Source organism: Coloeus monedula (assembly GCF_965178545.1).
Source record: "Coloeus monedula genome assembly, chromosome: 11".
NCBI classification, from domain to species: domain Eukaryota; kingdom Metazoa; phylum Chordata; class Aves; order Passeriformes; family Corvidae; genus Coloeus; species Coloeus monedula.
Genome location: NC_138791.1, coordinates 4,908,014 through 4,926,997, shown reverse-complemented (window position 1 = coordinate 4,926,997; position 18,984 = coordinate 4,908,014). Strand labels below are relative to the sequence as shown.

The following is an 18,984-nucleotide window of genomic DNA, read 5'->3' as shown; positions in this document are numbered from 1 at the left end:
CACACAAGCAACATGTACTCAAAGGGTAGAGTTCTTTAGAGCACAGATAATAATTTGATACTTTTTTTTTGGATGTGCATTGCTACTGCTGTACCAACAGCAAATGACAATTATTAGAATGACCAAATTTCAGCAGCTGTAGGGAAACAAGGCATTTAACGGTAGTTGGGGAATGTTTAACCACAGGAAGTTCACTATTTATCTCTCACTATAAACATCCTCTGCTGGCCTCCTCAAACAACTTTCACTAGAACCTACTTGGCTATTTATTTTTCATGTCCATGTTTACAGCCCATTGCTTGATTCAGAGCTTAAAGCAATCTCAACATCCAATGCCAAGAAGAGCTTTAATTCAATCTATTTACAGACAAAACTTTTTACAAGTGACCACAAAAGGCAAGCCACAGCTATTAATAACAATATGCACTTTCAGTGCCTTCAGGTGTGACTCTGGAAGGTCATCAGAACAGCTACCTTGGCTGTACCAGTGCCACCAGCTGTAAAAGCTCCCTGCTCAGTAGGCTGCACACGGACACAACTCCTCCTCGAAGACCTTGTAATGCACAGACTGAAAGAACTGTCCCTTCAAAGGCCTGGGACAGCTAAACCCTGGCACAGCTCAACAGATTTCTTCTTCCCCACACAACTGTAGTTGCTACAACTTTCAGAAAATCACACTAAGAACAGTGAAGTCCTTTTGTAGACAAATCTGCCAAGTCCTTAACTGGCAGTGTGTACAATTCTGCTCATCCACCTTCTAGAAGGATAAAGACTAAAGGTGGATAAAGTTCAGCAGCATGAAGGAGAAAATAAAAATCCCAACCAAAAGAGACCAAAAGAGTTCATCTTGTTTAGCCAAGAAACTCAGAACACAGAGTAACTAACTTCACTTCTTCCACTGTAAGGCTACATTTAAGGACAAGAAAACCACTTCCACCTTGAGCTAGTATTTTTGGAACAGTAACATTGGACACAGTTACCTGAAGCAGCAGAGAACGGGAACGCATCAGCCCAACACAGCCCCAAGACACCCATCTAGGCAGTCCATCCTGAGCTGCCCAGCACAGCTACAGCACCCACAGCTCACACTGCCTCACCAGAACACAGGACAACACAAGATACATGGAAATCTTATGGAAAAGAGCTCTGCAACACACTTGCATGGGAAAAATTACAAAGTGTTCTCAGTATGCTGAAACGAGATAGGTGGTTTTATGAAGGAAGAGTAACTTCTGCTCTTTCGCAGGCTGTTTGTAATTCTTATGTAGCACAAACTACTGCAGACTTGTTATGGGTAGGGCTGCAAAAGGATTAAAAGAAAAAAATTGCAAACCTTCTTCCAGCAAAAGTTTTTTTTTCATTTATAAGGGGTCTTAGGCATTAAACTTACAGAGTCCTACAAAAAATCCCACAGGCATGTGAAATATTTTTTAACTTATAGTCAAGTGAAGCTAAATAATTCTGCCAAGAAGACTCTGTACATCATCAAATTACACATGACCCATATGCAATTCTGTTCTTGGGTTTGGTTGGGGTTTGGGGATTTTTTTTGTAAACCAGTATCTGTGTCAGAGCTATAACAGATTTTCCTCTGTTTGGAAAAGAGATGCCACATTAAGGCTAAAATTAAGCCATCTCCTTAGGATGTTTACAAAAGCACTTACATTTTCTGACCCTCTTCCTATTTCAGCACTCATCTCAACCTACTATGGGTTCAGATGCTGCAGTAACTCAGTTCCCACAGAAACACGCTCCTGCCTGCTTGCCCAGCACACAAGAGAGGTTGAGGCGGGTTTTTGGGGGGTGTTTGGCTGGACCAAAGCAAGAACAGAGAGAGCCAAGGCTGCAGCCCATGGATTCCTGCCACACCGGCAGAGCCTCAGCTCTGTCATCGGAGCCTCTTTGCATGACAAATACAAACATTTCCACACGACAAAGCCCCTTTTGTCTGCAAAACTGCCGTGTACTGGACCTCAGTTACTTAAGTAAGGGGGGAAAATGAAAGAAAGAGAGGGAAAAAACAACCTGTGAGGCAAAGTTTGTTAATGAACTATGGTTTACAAACGCCACAGCCGAAGTCTCAGGAGGCTGATGACTTGGTTGGCTGCACCTCAAAATACGGGAAGTCATTAACTCATACAACAGATGGGCTGATACAGCACTGGCCTTAAAGGAAAAAAAAAAGTCAAAAGGAACACAACAACCAAAACAAGAACACAGTGACATTTTTAGGCCTCTCCCTAAGACGAATATACTGAATATAAACGCTCCCTGACACCAGAGCGTCTAATAAATTAAAAACCCAAACAAACCCGCAAAACACCAACAAAAGCAACCAGAAAACATATTCCTTCCAGCCGAGCTTCCCTGCCTTCCCGCCGGGCACAGAGCCAGCAGCCTCGGGGCTCGACCCTCCACGGGGGACCCGCGACCGCCGCCCCCGCAGCCCCCGGCAGTGACCGACCCAGAGCGCCCGGGCTCGGCTCCATCCCCTCGCAGCCCGACCCGACCGGCCCGGGAGGCTGCCGGGGCTGCCGGGCCCGGCCCACGCCGCTCACCGCCGCGCTGCGCGCTGTGCCCCGCGGGCAGCCCGTTGTCGTAGGGCTCCCACGTCTTCTGCAGCGGGTTCTGCGTGAGCTCCCGCGCCGCCGGTGCCGCCGCCATCCTCGGCCGCTCCCGGCTCCCACCGCAGTGGCGGCGGGCGGGGCGCGCCGGGGCCGCCCCCGGGGCAGGGCCGGCGGGGGAAGCCGCAGCCCCGCGGTGCCCCAGGCACGGGGGAGCAGCCCCGGGGCCACCGAGACCCCCGCGGGAAGGACCCGGCTCGGGCAAGGGTCGTGCTGCGAGCGGGTGACTCCGCTGTGTGCTGCTGCTGCGCTGCTCTGGCTGCAGGGAACACCACGCTGCCTCTGAAAAGCCTTTTTTTTTTAAACAAAAAACAACCCAAAACCTAAAAATAGCACGCCCAGGGAGCGTGCAGTGAGTTTTAAGTCATGCATTGAGTGATACATTTTTCCAATTAAATTCTGTTTTGGCCTGAAGGTCAAATTAATAGCGATGCAAAGAAACATAAACCATAGGTTTCCTACATCCTATTTGGCTCCCAAAAAAAAGCTGTTGACAAATGGCCCGGGGAAGCTGCAGTGAGAGCAGTGGTTTGACTAAACAGGACACCCAGCTGTCACCTTTCCACATCGCCTTTATCAGCTTTACAGCTTGGGGAAACCCACTTCATTAACTGGGCTGAGCAGTCCTAAAAAAGCTCAGTATTTCACATATATGCACTTCTACATCCATATATTTTACAGAAAATAAACACGACACACTGAAAATATAGTAGTGAAGTGCAATACACATTTCCATTACTAATCACACCATTATTATGACACTGGCCTAAACACAAGTGAAGGCCAGCACATACTTTCTTTTTTAATATTAACCAGACTCTGATCACCTGAGGACCATTTTTAGTTTTTCTGTTCTATTACAAACTAAAATGTACCTTTCTAAATAACAAAAAATCAATTCTCAGAAACATTTGGCAAGACACCTCTGGGAGAGTCAGCACTGTTTTTCCAGAACCATGTTTGCCTGACCTGCTTTTCCCTCTGTTCCAAGCTATTTCCTTCTCTCCAATACCAATTTTCCACTCTAGCTGCCCTACACTATATTTTTACCCAAGATTTTCTTCCTGATTTTGTTTTGAGTCAATAGCTGACATGAGCAGAGGGGCTACAGGAGTTACATCCCAAGGATCAGAAAATGAGAAGCAGAGAGGGAGATGTTTTGAATGCTTGAAAGCTTCTTGGTTTCTTCTGTCAACTGTGTGTTTACTTCCAACAGTTGCCAAAAGAGGTGTGAGCAGGAACAGTTCAGTCTCTGTCCCAGGCTCATCCCAGAAGTCCGTCTCCTGTGCACACACAGAATGTTGCAACACACAGGTGACAGACTCCAGGGTAGAGTCCAGCATCAGGACGTCCCCACCTCACCCTCCTGTGATCACAGCAAGGGCAACACCAAGATCCTCAAGCTTTCCTAACAGTGCCTCCAGTAAAGCCAGGAGAGTCCACAACAGATATAATATTAGCAGAAATAAGAGATTAACAGGAATGCAAATTTATAAACCACACTTCTCAGGCTTATTTTACATGAATTAAGTAGAAAACTTATTCAATCCTTCCAGTCTCTAGAAACAAAGTTTGTACTTCCTTTCTACAAATCCACACCCTGCACAAGAACTGGAAGACCACTCACACACCTGCCTCGAGCCAAGAACACTGACCTGATGTTGTTCATACAAGAATAGCATTTTTCAGAAGTCTGCAGCATGAAGGACCACATTTCTAAGTCTCCTCCTCAAAGCACCAGGCACACTGCCAGTTAATTAATTCTCTTCTGCTCAGATAGATTCAAACCAGTGGCCCCTGCACAAAACTTCAGTTAAGGGTTTGTCCAGGTGTCTGCAATAACATCACAGGTGTGCAGAGACACCTGCTAGCCTTTGTTTTTGTAAGGCAAAAAGTTCAGCTCGGTTGAGGATAAGCTTATGTGATTATGGTATTGATCAAACTTATTCTAGGGTTAGTTGTTTTGTGGTTTGTTTTTAAACCTCAGTGCAGTAATGAGCTATTTGACCAAGGACATAGAGAAAGCAAATACAGATATCTTGCGCCACTCCTGAGGTCTCATTTCATAACACAGTTTACAAGGGCACTACATTCAGTTCCAGGGAAAAGACAGAACAAGTGTTGCTCGTTAGATTCCCAATAAATAACAGAGATCACCTTCTGCATAATCTCATTACCATCAGCTGCTGTCTTAATGCAAAGGCTGGAGGAGCAGAGCTGATGGCTGCAGGTGAAGAGCTGGAGACCCAGCTTCGTTTGCTACAGGGAAAACCATGAACAAGCCTTTACCTTGTGTTTTACACAAAGCATCTGCTCTCAGGGCCATGCTGAGCAGAGCGCTTACCTGAGAAACCACCTCTCTCCCGAGGCAAAACGTCAAGGGGAAGGGCACTCTTGGAAAATGAACTGCAGCATGGAAATAACGTGCTTGAGCCAAGTGATAAAGTTACACTCGCTCCTTAGAAACAACTGGCTGACAAGACTCTTGTCCCTAAACTTAGGGTTTAATGCCTAGAGCAAATGGTAATTATTTAGAGACAGGAAGAAATAAAAAAGACTGAATCAAGGTCTCTACTTGATCCTACAGAAACCCAACTTGTATCTATAAACACGCTGTATCATATGGCAGCCATATAATCCAAGTTTCACAATACACGCAAGTAACTTCCATGTATCTCATTTCCCTAGTAAAGATACCACTTTTTAGTCTGACAGCCCATAAAACATCCATAAACCACCCAACATCTCATCTTCCCATCCTTCCACCATCTCTCTGGCAGCACACACTCACTACTTGGAACAGGGAAATAAGACTTTCCAGTCTCCCAGGTGCCCACGCCCTCAGCACACGGAGCACACACAGCTCACGGCAAACCCACCCACGGGCCCTCGAGCAGCGCGGAGGATGCGAGCGAGAGCCGAGACCCAGGAGGGATTTGCGGCACGCCAGCGAGACATGGGCACAGCCAGAGGCCACTCAGGAGGGTTCTGCAGCACCGGAGCGTTCCGGCAGCTTTCCCGCATCACCGAGCCCTTCCGCGGGGCCGCTGGCTGCCCTGGGCCCGGGGCACCCCGCGGGCACCGGGCACACCGGGGACACCCCGCAGGCACCGGGGACACCGGGGACACCCCGCGGGCACCGGGGACACCGGGGACACCCCGCGGGCACCGGGCACACCGGGGACACCCCGCGGGCACCGGGCACACCGGGGACACCCCGCGGGCACCGGGCACACCCCGCAGGCACCGGGGACACCCCGCAGGCACCGGGCTGGGCCGGCACCGCCCGGGCCGCCAGGCGGCGCCCTGGCCCCTCCGCGGACACTGCGCGGGCGCGCAAGCGCCCCCTGGTGGCTTCGGGGGCGAAAGGCACAGCCCCGGGGGACAGCGGGGACACGGGGGGGACAGCGGGGACACGGGGGGGACACGGGGAGCGGGGGGGACACGGGGAGCGGGGGGGACACGGGGAGCGGGGGGGACACGGGGAGCGGGGGGGACACGGGGAGCGGGGGGGACACGGGGAGCGGGGACAGCGGCGCTGGCCGCCCCTGTGCTGATGCTTCGGTGCTCAGAACTGCTCTAAGCCTGCCGAGCCGCCCGTGCCCAAGCAGGTCTCCCGGAAAAAGGAATTCCCTGTTACGCTTCCGAAATGTATTGTCACAGCCAAGTGACACCGGGATCGCCGTGCCAGGAGATAGCAAAGCTCCGCAGAAGTAAAATATATCAGGACTTGGCTTTTAGGCACATAAGGTAGAGCCAGAGGTTACAGAAAGCTACAGGGAAGGAAAGTCCGTCTACCAGCCCTGAGTTATTTTCCCCTCCAAATGAAAAAAAATATATTGGGAGGAGTGAGTCCACATGCAGAACTAAATAGCCCCACTTCTTTCCAGATATTAAACACCAACAAATTGTATTTCATCATTAACCTATTACTTCAATTTCTCTAAATCAATTCTCCTTCCACTAAGTCGTGAGATATACTTTTCAACCCTGCATTCTCAGCTACTTACTTTGACAAAATCCATAGTATTTGACCTCTACATATGCAACTGGCAATAATCAGCTGGAAAAACCTAAATCCAAACCTTCTCTATTGCAACTGGCAGGTTACTGTTCTAGCTCAAAGTGACAAACAGGAACTAGTTTAAATTATTCCATCTTAACATTGGTATCTGCATTTTCCTCATATGGCAAGAGTGAGAGGAGGAGAGATCAGAGTTTAAGTCCTTATCCCCCTTTAAGAAGGTGCAGAGACAGGGCTGTGAGGCCACCCAGTTACAGGTACTCTAAAAGACATCACCCCCAGCACAGCACCAGCTTTGTTTCGGCACAACTTGAGGAGACACAGAGTAACACAGACCTTGCAATGATCATTACATACATCTGTTACTCAAGAAATACGGACACACACCAGCACAGCCTTCAGCCACACACATCTTACACAGCCAGCTTTGACACCCACCCAGATTTCCCAATTTCACAGGGATTGGTTGGCTCTGACCAGCTAACAGGCAGCCTGCTACACTACACCAGTGTTTGTATAAAGCAGAAGAATTCCTGTTGAACTTATAATCAATTTTCTCTTTTAATGAAAAAAAAAAAAAAGTCAACTATACCTTCAGCAAGCTGGTGGCAGTCCTTCATTGGCCAAAATCTGTGCAGCTGGAAGCATCACCCCAGGACAGCAGCTATCTAATATACACGAGGCTGTTACAACACTGCAAGCCAATGAGAGGAGTCAGCAACCAAACACACAACTATGCTTCACCCTTTCTGTTCACAAGTAACAACGCTCCAGCATTTCAAAACTGGGTTTCAGGTGGAATGGGAGAGATCTCTCCCCACACAGCTGATGTGGGGCACAGGGCTGATGGGCTTTTTTGACCAAGTCTTTGTTTGGGTGCTCTTACATGGTGAAAAGACTTGCAGCTGCACCCCGTTTCTGCTGTAATGACCGAAGTACTGCAGAGCAGTTGGGACACTTGGCCTGTTCTGTCACATCCCGTGTTACACTGAGACCTCAGCAGGGAACAGACTGCTCTCTCCTCCAGGTAATTCCCATATTCCTGAAGGGCAGATCAGGCCTGGCAGGTTTTTCCTCCCTGTGGAAGTCCCTAACAACCTGCCTAAAACACAATGCCCTTCTGCTCAGTATGTTGTGACCTCTGTAAGCCAGGCACTAACCCAGCGTTGCTATCCAATTAACAAGAAAATCCAGAGATAAAGGAAGCTGCACCAAAAGAAGCACCTCTCTTCCTCCCTGAGCTGTTCCTGATCTCCTGAATGATGACATAGAGTATGCCTTGGGAACAGTCATCCTGCACAAGAGATCCCTCTGGAGGTAAAAGCTTCTCACAGAGCTTCCCACAGAGAACAGAGCCAGTTCCTTCCCGTTCAGAGCTTAGCAAGCACAATGAGCAATCGAGGCAGAGGTGCAACGCTGCGTTAGCAGAGTGACATACACTGATTCACACCTTCTCAGTCCAGGCTCTCAGGACATTTTGCTACATCAGCTTCTTAAATGAAGACTTCCCATCTCATCAAGGACACCTATGGTTCCCTCCTCAACCCAAAGTGCCATCCTTTTTGTTCTCCCAGAGTGTAATGTCCCAGGAGTCAACCCAGCAAAAATGACAAACAGCCCACTAAGTCCCCAAAAATTTCAAGCATCCCACATGACAGGTTCAGCAGGTTCCCCATACCATCTCCACAGGTCCTTCCATCTGGGACTTGACTCCAAACCAACCGAAATCACAAGGACCAGGCCTTGTGATACACGGCCCTAGCACTTCCTTCATTTCTTCTGAGCAACAGGTAAGTTTTATTGCTGGCACCATCCACTCCATATCTTATTTCCTATCACTGCCTAAAGGGAAAATGTTCCAGTTGTCTTGAAGCAGACTGCTACCTCAAAGACAAGCAAAAAGCCATTAAGAATTCAGAAGTAAAACAAGAATCTGCCCTCAGCAAGACACACCTTCAGAAATTATTTTGTAAGAGTTCATTTTACTACTAGACTTCATGGCTACAGATCAATCTGTCAAAGAGATTGATAACAAATACCCAGATGTAATCATGCTTTAGATGAGAATGAGCTACTACTAAGGACAAGAAAATTCTTCAGTGCTAATTGAGGAGTAGATTTAAACAACAACCAAGATTCCACACAGATACTAAAGAGATTCCTTGAGCTGAAACAAAATATTCCTTAGCATAGATAAGAAAAATAATTCATCCAAACAGAAAATGTTCATGTCATGTCAATCAACAAGAAAACAAGCTCCCATCTATTCCAACAACCATCGACACATCTGATACAACAGAAGATCTGACACGGTTCGGGCACTCAGGAGCCTCACAATGCACTTGGCTGGAGAGACAGATAATTCTCACAATAATTCGCATTTATGGTATTTTCCTCATTGTCTACTGAAACATCATCAGAGTTATTCACAGTGCATGCAAAGCAATGAGGTGTCCCTCACAGCAGTGTTCATGTGTGGCTGGATTCCAGCACGGTTGTGTTTTCCAAACCATGACGACCTAACCATCAGTAAACAGGTACCAGCCATACAAAAGTTTTATTGTAAGAATTGTACCAATAAACTCCTGGACGGCTTTCTACAGAACTCACTCATGGTATTGCAGGAATATAAACTCTATCAGGCGATCTAAGGTTACTTGGGGAGATACAGGTTATCAGCAGAACGTCATCTCACCAACACATGGATTGCATGAGAACCCCAGAGTAAACACTGAGACTCACAGACACAGTGGTATCAACTGAAAAAATACACACTTTGCCACACCGTCACTCTGTTCTTGTCATCTTTATGTGAACCATTCCTCAAAGCATGGGCACTCACAGTACTTCCATTATTTCTAAGTATATAAATATGTTCGTTTAGTTGTTTATCACATTTCAAAAGAAATAATTGCTCTGCTTTAAATGTGGGAGAAATTTAATGTCTGGAGATAAACCCTTTCGATGAGATGATGTTGTTTTCACACAAGGAGGTTTCCTATGTTAAGTCTGGCATGAAGGGGTAGATTTAAGTCTAGCCTGCATTAATTTTGTTTGTTAAATCTGAAGGACAAATCACTAAATCTTTACACTTCCAGACCAAGCAGTCACCTCCTGTCTTTACCTCTGAGAGAACACTGGAATTATTTCCCTGAAAAACAGGCAAGATCCTCAAGTGGCAGTTCCAGGTATTGCTTAAAACTATTCCCATCATCACAAAGTTGAGCAACATTTTAAATCTTCCTGTTATGATGCAACATAAAGCAAAGATGGCATCCATTATTCATGTTTTCTGAGCACAACCCAGTGTTAAAAAGCCCTTTGTAGATAAACCCTCTTGCTGTATACCAGGGACTCCAAACTATTTACATGAGTGGGCCTGTGCTTGTAAGAAATGCAGAAAGAGGACATCAAAACACACAGCATTTGCACAGATTGCCTATTCACATTCACATGTCCAGGGGTTAAGTGAAAATCCCGAGTTTCCAAGATGGCAAGGGCGCTGAGGAGAGTCATTCCTGCACATTTTTCTGGTCGTACCTGATGTTGTTACTACAGCAACAGCACGTCCAGCCTGGCACAGCCCCTGTGTGCTGGGTGCACCCTCAGACACTCCCCACCTCCCTGCAAGGGTGCTACAGCAGCAAGTCCACTTCAGTTACCTGATATCCATAATATAACCATGGAAAACAAAGGCTGGATTAATCTGTAGTATTTGAAAGAGAGGAAAAACAAAAACACACCTGCATCCATGGGGATGTCTTTGTGCCTCTTGAACCTGCTTATAAGCAACCTCTGCTAAGCAGTCTGAAAGTCCCTCTATCACCTCAAAACTCCCTATTCCTTTGCAATCACATAAGCATATCAGAAAACCTCCCCAATTCCGAGTTTGAGTTTGCAGGTATGAGTAGTAATGTAATGAAAAGGAGCACAAGGAAAGGATTGACAATTTTAAGTACAACAGACAGCCCTTATCCACGCTGACAGGCTTATGAATTATGCTCAGCTACTTTTATATTAGATATTTGAACATTTCTGGTGTATACACATCCTTTCTCCTGTCACTCAGCTAGGAATGAATCCCACTTGCTCATAACAGTTGGTCTAGGCTGCTAAATAAAAAAAAAAAGATAAAACAAGGGCAGCTGCCTTCTCAGAGTGGAACTAAAACACTTTATACCATCTTTAAAACCAAATGCTGTCAACTGACTTCAGAAGCACAGTTCCACAAGACTGGTCTCTTCAAAGAAAAACATCGGTAAAAACTTAACTACTTGCGTTAGGGAAGTTGTCTGATGAGATGAAAAAGGAGAAATATACTGACAACAAAGAGTACACAACATTTGCATGCGATTCAAATGCATGATTTTTAAAAAATCTTGAAGGCTTTGGGACAGAGCTACCTATCAGATGGCAGCACTTTAAAAGATAAGAGATAAGAGAGCTTGGGAAGCACCACCCGGGGTTTGGGGCGTGAAATACTGAATGACTGATGGGGAACTCAAAAGGAAAAAGGCAAGGAGGAAAACAGCCACTGGGCTGGGTGACAAACCCTCGGAGGTGTAGAGTGAATCTGTGAGTCATCGGCACTTAATAGAAGTTGAAGCCATGTGAACGCCTGGAAAAGGGCGCAGGGAGACAAGAGCAAGGCAAGGTCAAACCGTGGGAGGAGGAGGAAACGCTGGATCAGGAGCAGGGGAAGAACATCACCAAAGAAAGAGCAACAACGCGTTGGAAGCAGCAGTGACTGTGCAGGGAGGTGATGGAGAACAGGAACAAACCAGGGGTCTGCAAACACCTCAGTGACATAAAGAACATGTAAATAGGGAGAAGCACCCACAGCAGCCCTGGAACAGGGGAGGCTGAGGGAGAGGCGGTACAACCTCACCTTTTAAGAGGGACGAGACTCCACTGAGAGCCAGAACAAGTTTTAAAAAGGGGAACAGGAGTTAAAGGTCCAACAGGGGATAGTCCAGCCTGCCTTAGAGGGCAAGTAGGTCACTGAGGGAAAAGCCCACGGCAATGGAAGCAAGAGCAAAGAGCAACGGGCCCAAAGTCCTCTCAGTTACACTTGGGCTCCTGCACGTCCCACAAGCAACAGCAAAGCAGGTTTTGTGGAAGTAAAGAATAAATCCCTCTGGAAAGCCAGCATGGAAAACTGACACTGACACAAGGAGGAAAACAACCCACAGCATATGCGACGCCAGCTGCCGCTGGAAATATTCTTAAGCTCTGTGAAAAAAGAGGGTATTCATCCAAATAAAAATACAAGCAAACCAGAGCAAAGCTTCTCAGAAGCTACCAATGACAGAATTTGTAATAAAGCAAAAATTAATCTTAATTTGGCAAGCTGCAATGAAGTCAGGTAGGCTAAAACAGCACTGAAGGGGAAAAAAATACACGCCAGACACACAGAGATCTAAAACACCCTGAATCTCAGCATTCAGAGCCTCCAGGGCAGACTTCTCATTTTCTGTGCATTTTGCAAGTAGAGCTAGATAGCTTATCAGCTTCCTGAGACTAACAGGATCAATGTGCAAATGAGGAAGCTTAATAGGAGTAATAAAATTATGACAGCCAAAATAATCAAATTTACAGAGTGCAGACAGGCTAAACAGCAGAAAGGCTACAAATGAAACTCTTGCAAGGGGAAACATTCACCAAGTGAGGCTCCAGCATAATATTAGTAAAGAAGTCTTCTATTAGAAAAAAAAATAAAGCAGCCCACCTGAGTTCTCTTTATATTTTGAAAAAATAACTTTGGTTCAGCACAACTGTCTCTAGAGAAAACACATTATAAAAAAATTAATCCAGGTGCACAGAAGGCCATACTCCATCACATACAGCATAAGGGATAGCCTTTGGCACCAGAATGTGTAAAAACACATTCCAAAATTTAAATATCAATTGAAAGCCAAACAGGATACAAAAATAGAAAACAAAACAAGGGAATCAGAAGCAAATGAGCACACCAGCCCTCACACTCACCACCTCCAGTGAAACACCAGCTGTCCAGGCCTGCTGGCTCCAGACACCCCACCCTGGGTTGCTCTGTGCCTGCTCGGGTACCCCCTCACCACCAGGGACATCTGAACCTTCTTTCACACAAGACAGAGGTCTCAGAAATATTAGTCTTCCACATTTTAATAAAAACTGGCTACCAGGAGTGAGCAGGTGCCCTGCCAGTGCTCCCAGTACACACAGCGCTTTGACCTGGTCCTATCAGACCTGAGACTGATGCCAGACAAGCCCAAATCCCTGGAACTGGCCCAGCCTGGGGAAGAAAAATCAGTTAAAACCCCAAGGCATAAATGTGTGGGAGATATCTCTTCCAGAATTGCTTGGATTTTTTAAGCTGCTCTACTCCAATCCCCAAATGGAGCATTTCTTGGGAAAAAAAAAAAAAAGAATAATCTGCGAGATCAATCTCCCACCAAAAATGAGTAATGACTTCAGCAGCAACAGGGCTGCTCCCCCTCCTCCTTTGCCCCATCAGTCCATCTCTTCTCACAAGCCATCTGACAGTTTCTAATTGCAAGAGGTCACAAACCCTCCTCATTGTTTTGGGGAAACCACTTTCACATGTGTAGCAGCAAAAAAAAATACAAAGCTCTTTTTTTTATCCCCTTCTTAATGCAGAAGGTAAATGCTGCACAGCTCAAGGATATCAACAGGGTTCCCACAGACAAGAAATGCTGCTTGTTATTAACCAACAACAGCAATTAGATTTCCAGGGATATATGACCATAAAAGGAAACTTAAAAGGAAGGAAAAGCCAGACTTAAACCCAAATACTGTTAGTGGTCATTGGTCAGAGGCCGTTTCAGATGCATTAAAACAGCTCATGGTGGTTGTGCTCCTTATGTCAAAAAGGGGGGTGTAGTCATACAGAAGCTTTTAGCTCTAATAAATCTCCACAAATATCTTGTCTTTGCATCTTTTGATTTAAACTATCCCCTGGCAAACTGTACCTAACCCAGACATGAGGATTTCTTGCTGCTTAGGGAAACCTTCCCATTCAGGCACCTAAAACACATGCAGGATCAAACCGAGCCTCTGCAGTGCCAGCTCACACTGAGCCAGCTCACCAAGTCTGCTGCTGTGTGCACATGGAGAAATCCCACACGTGGGAATCCACTTCCAGAGAAGCAGCACCACGAGTGGCTTTTCCGAGCCAGGCAGGAATAGCACGTCCAAGCCATTTTTAGGTGTCACTCGAGTGACAAACACCAACCCCGCAGCAGACCCGGGGCTGGCGGGGGTTGCAGTACTTCTTGTTTAGAGACAACAGCTGCCAGGGAGCCTGGATCACACAGCTCCCCTGGCAGTGCCCAGGGCAAGGCACAACATGTGTGAAGCCAGCTCCACACACAGACAGGCCACGATGCAGGAACAGAAGAAAACTTTAAAAATAGCTCCTCAGGAAGGAGTTCGGGCAACTTTAGCTCATCTTCAGAGTCAAAAAAGGAGGCAAGAACTTAAAACCCTTTATTCACACTTTTTTTTTTTACCTTTTCCTACATTTTTCTACTTGTGCACGGCCTGTAAACATTATAGGAACATACTGAATCACCTGGAAACTAATGCCATACAGGCATTTCAGATACCCAAGTGCAAAAATTACAGCCTTAAATTCCATGTTTCAATGTAACAGGCACATTATTTCTACAAGGGCACTCATGACAAATCCATCCCATTTTATTAATAAAACATTTGCAAAACATCCTTTTTATCCATCACAAGGATAAAAGTCAGTTGCAATTAAGAGACTCATCACTTGTATTCATGGCAGCTCTGTGCTTCAGGGCTTCAGGATTAATTCCAGTGCATTACTTCAGACCCTTAAATGTTGCAGACACCAACATCCAGGAGAGCCCCCCATTCACCAGCTTCTCAAATCAGAGCTAAATTTGACAGAATCAAAACACTTCCCTAAAGGCACTTAAAACTGCACTGTTGTAATAGCACAGGTAAGTTGACATATTTTGCACAAAAAACCCCCAAGTATTTCTTCTCTGCATGGACACAAATTCACAGGCTCACCACATCAGAGTGATTTTGGAGAAGAGAAGGCTCTGGGACACATCAGAGCACCTTCCAGTGCCTAAAGGGGCTCCAAGAGAGCTGGAAAGGGACTTCTGACAAGGGCCTGGAGTGGCAGGACAAGGGGGAATGCCTTTAAACTGACAGAGGATGGGGCTAGATGGGATATTAGGAATAAATTCTTGCCTGTGAGGATGGTGAGGCCCTGGCACAGGTCACCCAGAGAAGCTGAGGCTGCCCCATCTCTGGAACTGTCCAAGGCCAGGCTGGATGGGACCTGAGCAACCTGGGATAGTGCAAAGTGTCCCTGCCCACGGCAGGGGGTGGGATGGGATGAGCTTTAAGGTCCCTTCCAACCCAAAGCATGCTGTGATTTTACTTCACACAGCACCACCAGGTCAGTACCTCAGCAGGTAACAGGTTCAGTACGTCTGGAGATTTGAATTCAGAATTAGTGAGTGATTACAGTACTTGGGGCGAGGTTTTGGCAGGCACCCAGGAACAAGCCTGGTTTATAAGCCACCCTGGCCCCACGTGGAACCTTGTCAGAGCACACCTGGCCAGCACTGCCCCTGACACTGCCCCTCTGCACGACCAAACCATGCTCAAAATCAATCCAGCACCGCTGGAAATAACAACCTGTGTGCAGCAACATGAAGCAAATTTATTACTCTCTACTGCAGCCCCACTTTGAGTGCCTGGTAAAAATCAAGTGAAATCAGGAATTAACCTAAATTACTTAATTTTAGATGCTGGAGAGCCCAACTAGACAGACTAGGGAGTTTGGAGTTGATTATTCTCTTTTACTTCCTTTTACAATTTAATTACTTAACCTCTTACAGTCTCAGACACTGCAAGCCAAGCACTCTGCCTGTGAGAAAAGGCTAACAGACTAATTATTTCTCTTAAAATGAGAAAAAATGGCTTCTGGGGAAAATCAGTGCAGACCCAGGAACTCTGCATTTCTCAAGCTCACAGCTGGTGCCTCCACACTTGTATTTTGAGAATTTTTACCCTTTCTACCATACTGGCCTTGTGACTCTTCCCAAGAAGCCCCATCCAGGGTGTGTGGCCACAAGTTTACACCATATTCAATTAATTAAAGCAAACAAATAAAAAAAGAGAAACAAAACATATGGAGTGGGAAGGTGGGAATACTCCACCAGGTCATTTCTTTCAGAAGAAAGCCAAAGCATTCCCCAAATCTTTTCCAGCACTTCAAGTCTAATATTTATATTTATCTCAAGGAAAAATCTGTGGGCATCATACACAGAGGTTAAGCCCCAAGGAAACCATGCAAGTCCAGTGAGCCATTCAGAACACATCCATAGTGCTTCACCAGCAATTAAATACTGGCCACATGTCGGATTTACCAAATCTCTTACTCATAAGAGCAGAAGGGACATTGACGCAATCAAACTGAGAAAAATACTGGCGCAACCCAGCTGATTTTTTTTTTTTTAATGGGATGGATGATACATAAAAAAATAAAGTGTTACAATCACTCAATTAAACAACATCCTGCTACTGGTAAGGGTTATATTTATAAATCAGTACATTTTCATAACAAAATGTCCTATTTCATAGCAGATCCTTCCTTCGAATGACCTCAAGAAAGTTCTGAAACAAAATCCTGCCCAAAATGATCCCAGCCTTGGGCCCTCATCCTGCACGGCTATCCCTACATGAATGCTCTCATTAGATGATGCACCGATTTAAAAGGACTGGCATCTTATGTAAATGGATGTTATTGCCTTTAATTGCAGCCATAATTATGGGAGTGTCTCACAACTGAGTAAGGTCACATTAAGCAAACTTACTGGAAACTTTGCAAACTGCTCTGCAACACACTGGGCGAGCACCAGGAGTCCTACAATGGGCATTTATTCAGTTCCATCTTCAGCTCTAGGAAAAGCACTACAAAATCAGTCGACCCTGTATGGGATTGCTCCAAGTTATAGTTTGTTTTTGCCTCATATGAACTAGTTTCTCTGGCATTTGCCAATATAAAAAGTTTAATTCAGAATTAACATCTTTAAAAATCAAAAAAATCTTAAAGAGTCTTCGAGTTTCTTTGGTATTAACATCTTTTTGTTTTCCTCCTCAGATCTCAAAGAGCCACACGTGCACCATGGGACCTGCTACAGAGCCAACAAGGAGCCAGGTGTTGTCAAGAGCAGCGAGGGCAGTATCCAATTCCCCCGGCACAGCCAACAAATCCCTGCTCATGGAAGATGCCAGCACAAGCATCGTGGGGATGACCCAAGCAGCAGTGAAGGGGTTTTAGTTCAGCCACGAAGCAATGGCCATCACTGTGTTTCAACAGCTGAATGGGGGTCCCCCTCCTAGTCCGAGAGGTTCTGAAACACCAACCTTACTGAAATCCCTTTCCATGCTCTGGGCTGGAGTCAGGCATGGAGGAAGCTGGCAGCTGCCTACAATAAGGCTGGCAGGAGCAAAGTGGTGGCTGTAAACAAGAGCAATCCTGTGACTCACTGGGCAGGAGCCGCAGCCACTCTGCACCCGATGACACCCAGTTTTCTGTGGCACCAGGCAGCTCAGGGTCCTGGTCCCGTTAACAAACCCGGGTACAACACCCCTCACAGCCCCATGCATCTCTGCCTCCCCATCCTGCCCCTCGGCAGCAGGAGCGCCTGCTTTATCTTCCAGCCGACATAATACAATTTTCCTGGAAAGTGGGGAAATTATATCCAAACATAACCATGACTGAGGCTATGTTCAAAAGTTTTGGTGTACTTACGTAACAGCTGTCATCCTGTATTACACAAAGTGCCTCACAAACACGCCAGACCTCGATCCCCAGAGAGACACAGCCCTTTCCAAGGAAGGCCCCAACGAGCCAGCAGCCAAATCTCACGAAGGAAGATAAAAAAGGTGCAGATTATGTGCTTTTTATGGAGTTGCCCTTAGGAATAAGGGAAGAAGAGCTAACCAGTTGGATCAGTATTTGCCAAAGCACTGGTTTTACACCCTTCCTCAGCCAATGGAGAGCACCACGGCTTGGAGGAGTGAGATGCAAACCCGCCTTCCTACAGACAGTTAAAAAAAAAAAAAATCCATCACAGCAAAGCAATCTCCAGAAATAACTCGGCAAGCAAACAGCTGCTGCTACGCTACGATTCCCTCTTTCCACGCCACATCTCCCAAACCTTCCTTGGCCCTGGGCTGTTCCAGCAGAAGCCGCGATTCCCATTTCCCACCGCCCGAGCTTTCTGAGATGCCGGGCACCCTCACTCCTCCGTGGAGCTGGGAGGAAAAATCCCGACCAGGGGGGTCCAGGAAAACACCACCTTCCCCCTCCAGCCGTGCCCTGACGCGCGTGGGTCGCTCGGGGGCTGCCCCGTGGGTGGGAACCGGGGGTGGGAAGGGGAGAAGCGGCAGCGCAGCCCCGCTCCCGCGGGGGTCCCGGGGGTCCTACCTCGGTGGCGCCGGCCCTGCGGGCAGCGGCCGCGGCAGCCCCACATGGGCGGCGGGCTGGGCTCCGGCGGAGGCTGGCACGGACCGCACGGGCGCAGGGCCGCGGGGAGCCCCGCGGAGCTGCCCGCGGGTGTGCGCGCCCCGCGCGGGGCGGGCCGGGGCGGAGGGACCGGCCCCGGGCAGCGCCCGCCCCGCCGGGAGCCCCCGCTCCGCTCCGCCCCGCCCGGGGGATGCGGGAGGGGCCCGCGGGGAAGGACGGGGCTCCCGCACCTCTGCGCGGGCTCCCGGGGAGCGGCTCCCGCACCTCTGCGCGGGCACGGCCGCGGAACGCCCGCACCGCACCGAACCGGCGGCCCCGGTGCGCTCCCCATCGCCCGCTCCCTGCCGGGACCGCAGGCGTCCCTCCGCTGTCTGCTCCCCAGGGCTTCGTGTTTTGTTAAAACGAGCCTGATTTAAAAATAAGCAAATCAATAAATAAGTAAAAATCAAGTAGACGGGGGAGGTGCGGCGGCTGTAGCCATTTTGGAGAGCTGGCTGTGAATGCAGCCGGGGGGCAGGAGATAGGGATCAGCGGTGGCCGGAGGAATGGGGCTATGGTCAGCAACAAGCCCTCAGCCAGGCTCAGAAGCACCCGCGGAGCCAGAGGCGACCCCAGCACTGACCCAGCAGAAGTCACCCCCCCCCCCAAGAGCCTCAGGCAGGGCTGGGATCCACCGCCCAGGGAGCCGAAGCACTCCCAGGTGAAGCCAATCGGGGCAATTACAGCCTCTATGTGCATTCAGGGCACAGCCACCCACCTGCTTTGGGCTGGAGCTTTTCCCTGCCTTTGCCATACAGCATCCCTGAGGACACACA

At 47.6% G+C, this 18,984-nt stretch overlaps 1 protein-coding gene across 5 annotated transcripts in view; it reads right to left on the bottom strand.

Annotated features, from left to right (window-relative positions):
- Positions 1-18,271, bottom strand: part of LOC309577059 (6-phosphofructo-2-kinase/fructose-2,6-bisphosphatase 4) — a 50,992-nt gene extending 32,721 nt beyond the window's left edge. For 2 of the 5 annotated variants that reach the window (XR_014226736.1, XM_082288756.1), the window contains exon 1: positions 2,559-2,678. Coding sequence is in view for 4 of the 5 variants with exons in the window: in XM_082288756.1 (XP_082144882.1) it covers positions 2,559-2,664 (106 nt within the window). In the remaining variant the exon portion in view is untranslated. Of the gene's footprint in view, positions 1-2,558; positions 2,679-5,503; positions 5,598-7,240; positions 7,284-18,130 lie in introns of those variants that run through there. The other 3 variants (XM_082288758.1, XM_082288759.1, XM_082288757.1) reach the window with 3 other exon arrangements.
- Positions 18,272-18,984: the final 713 nt, after the last annotated feature.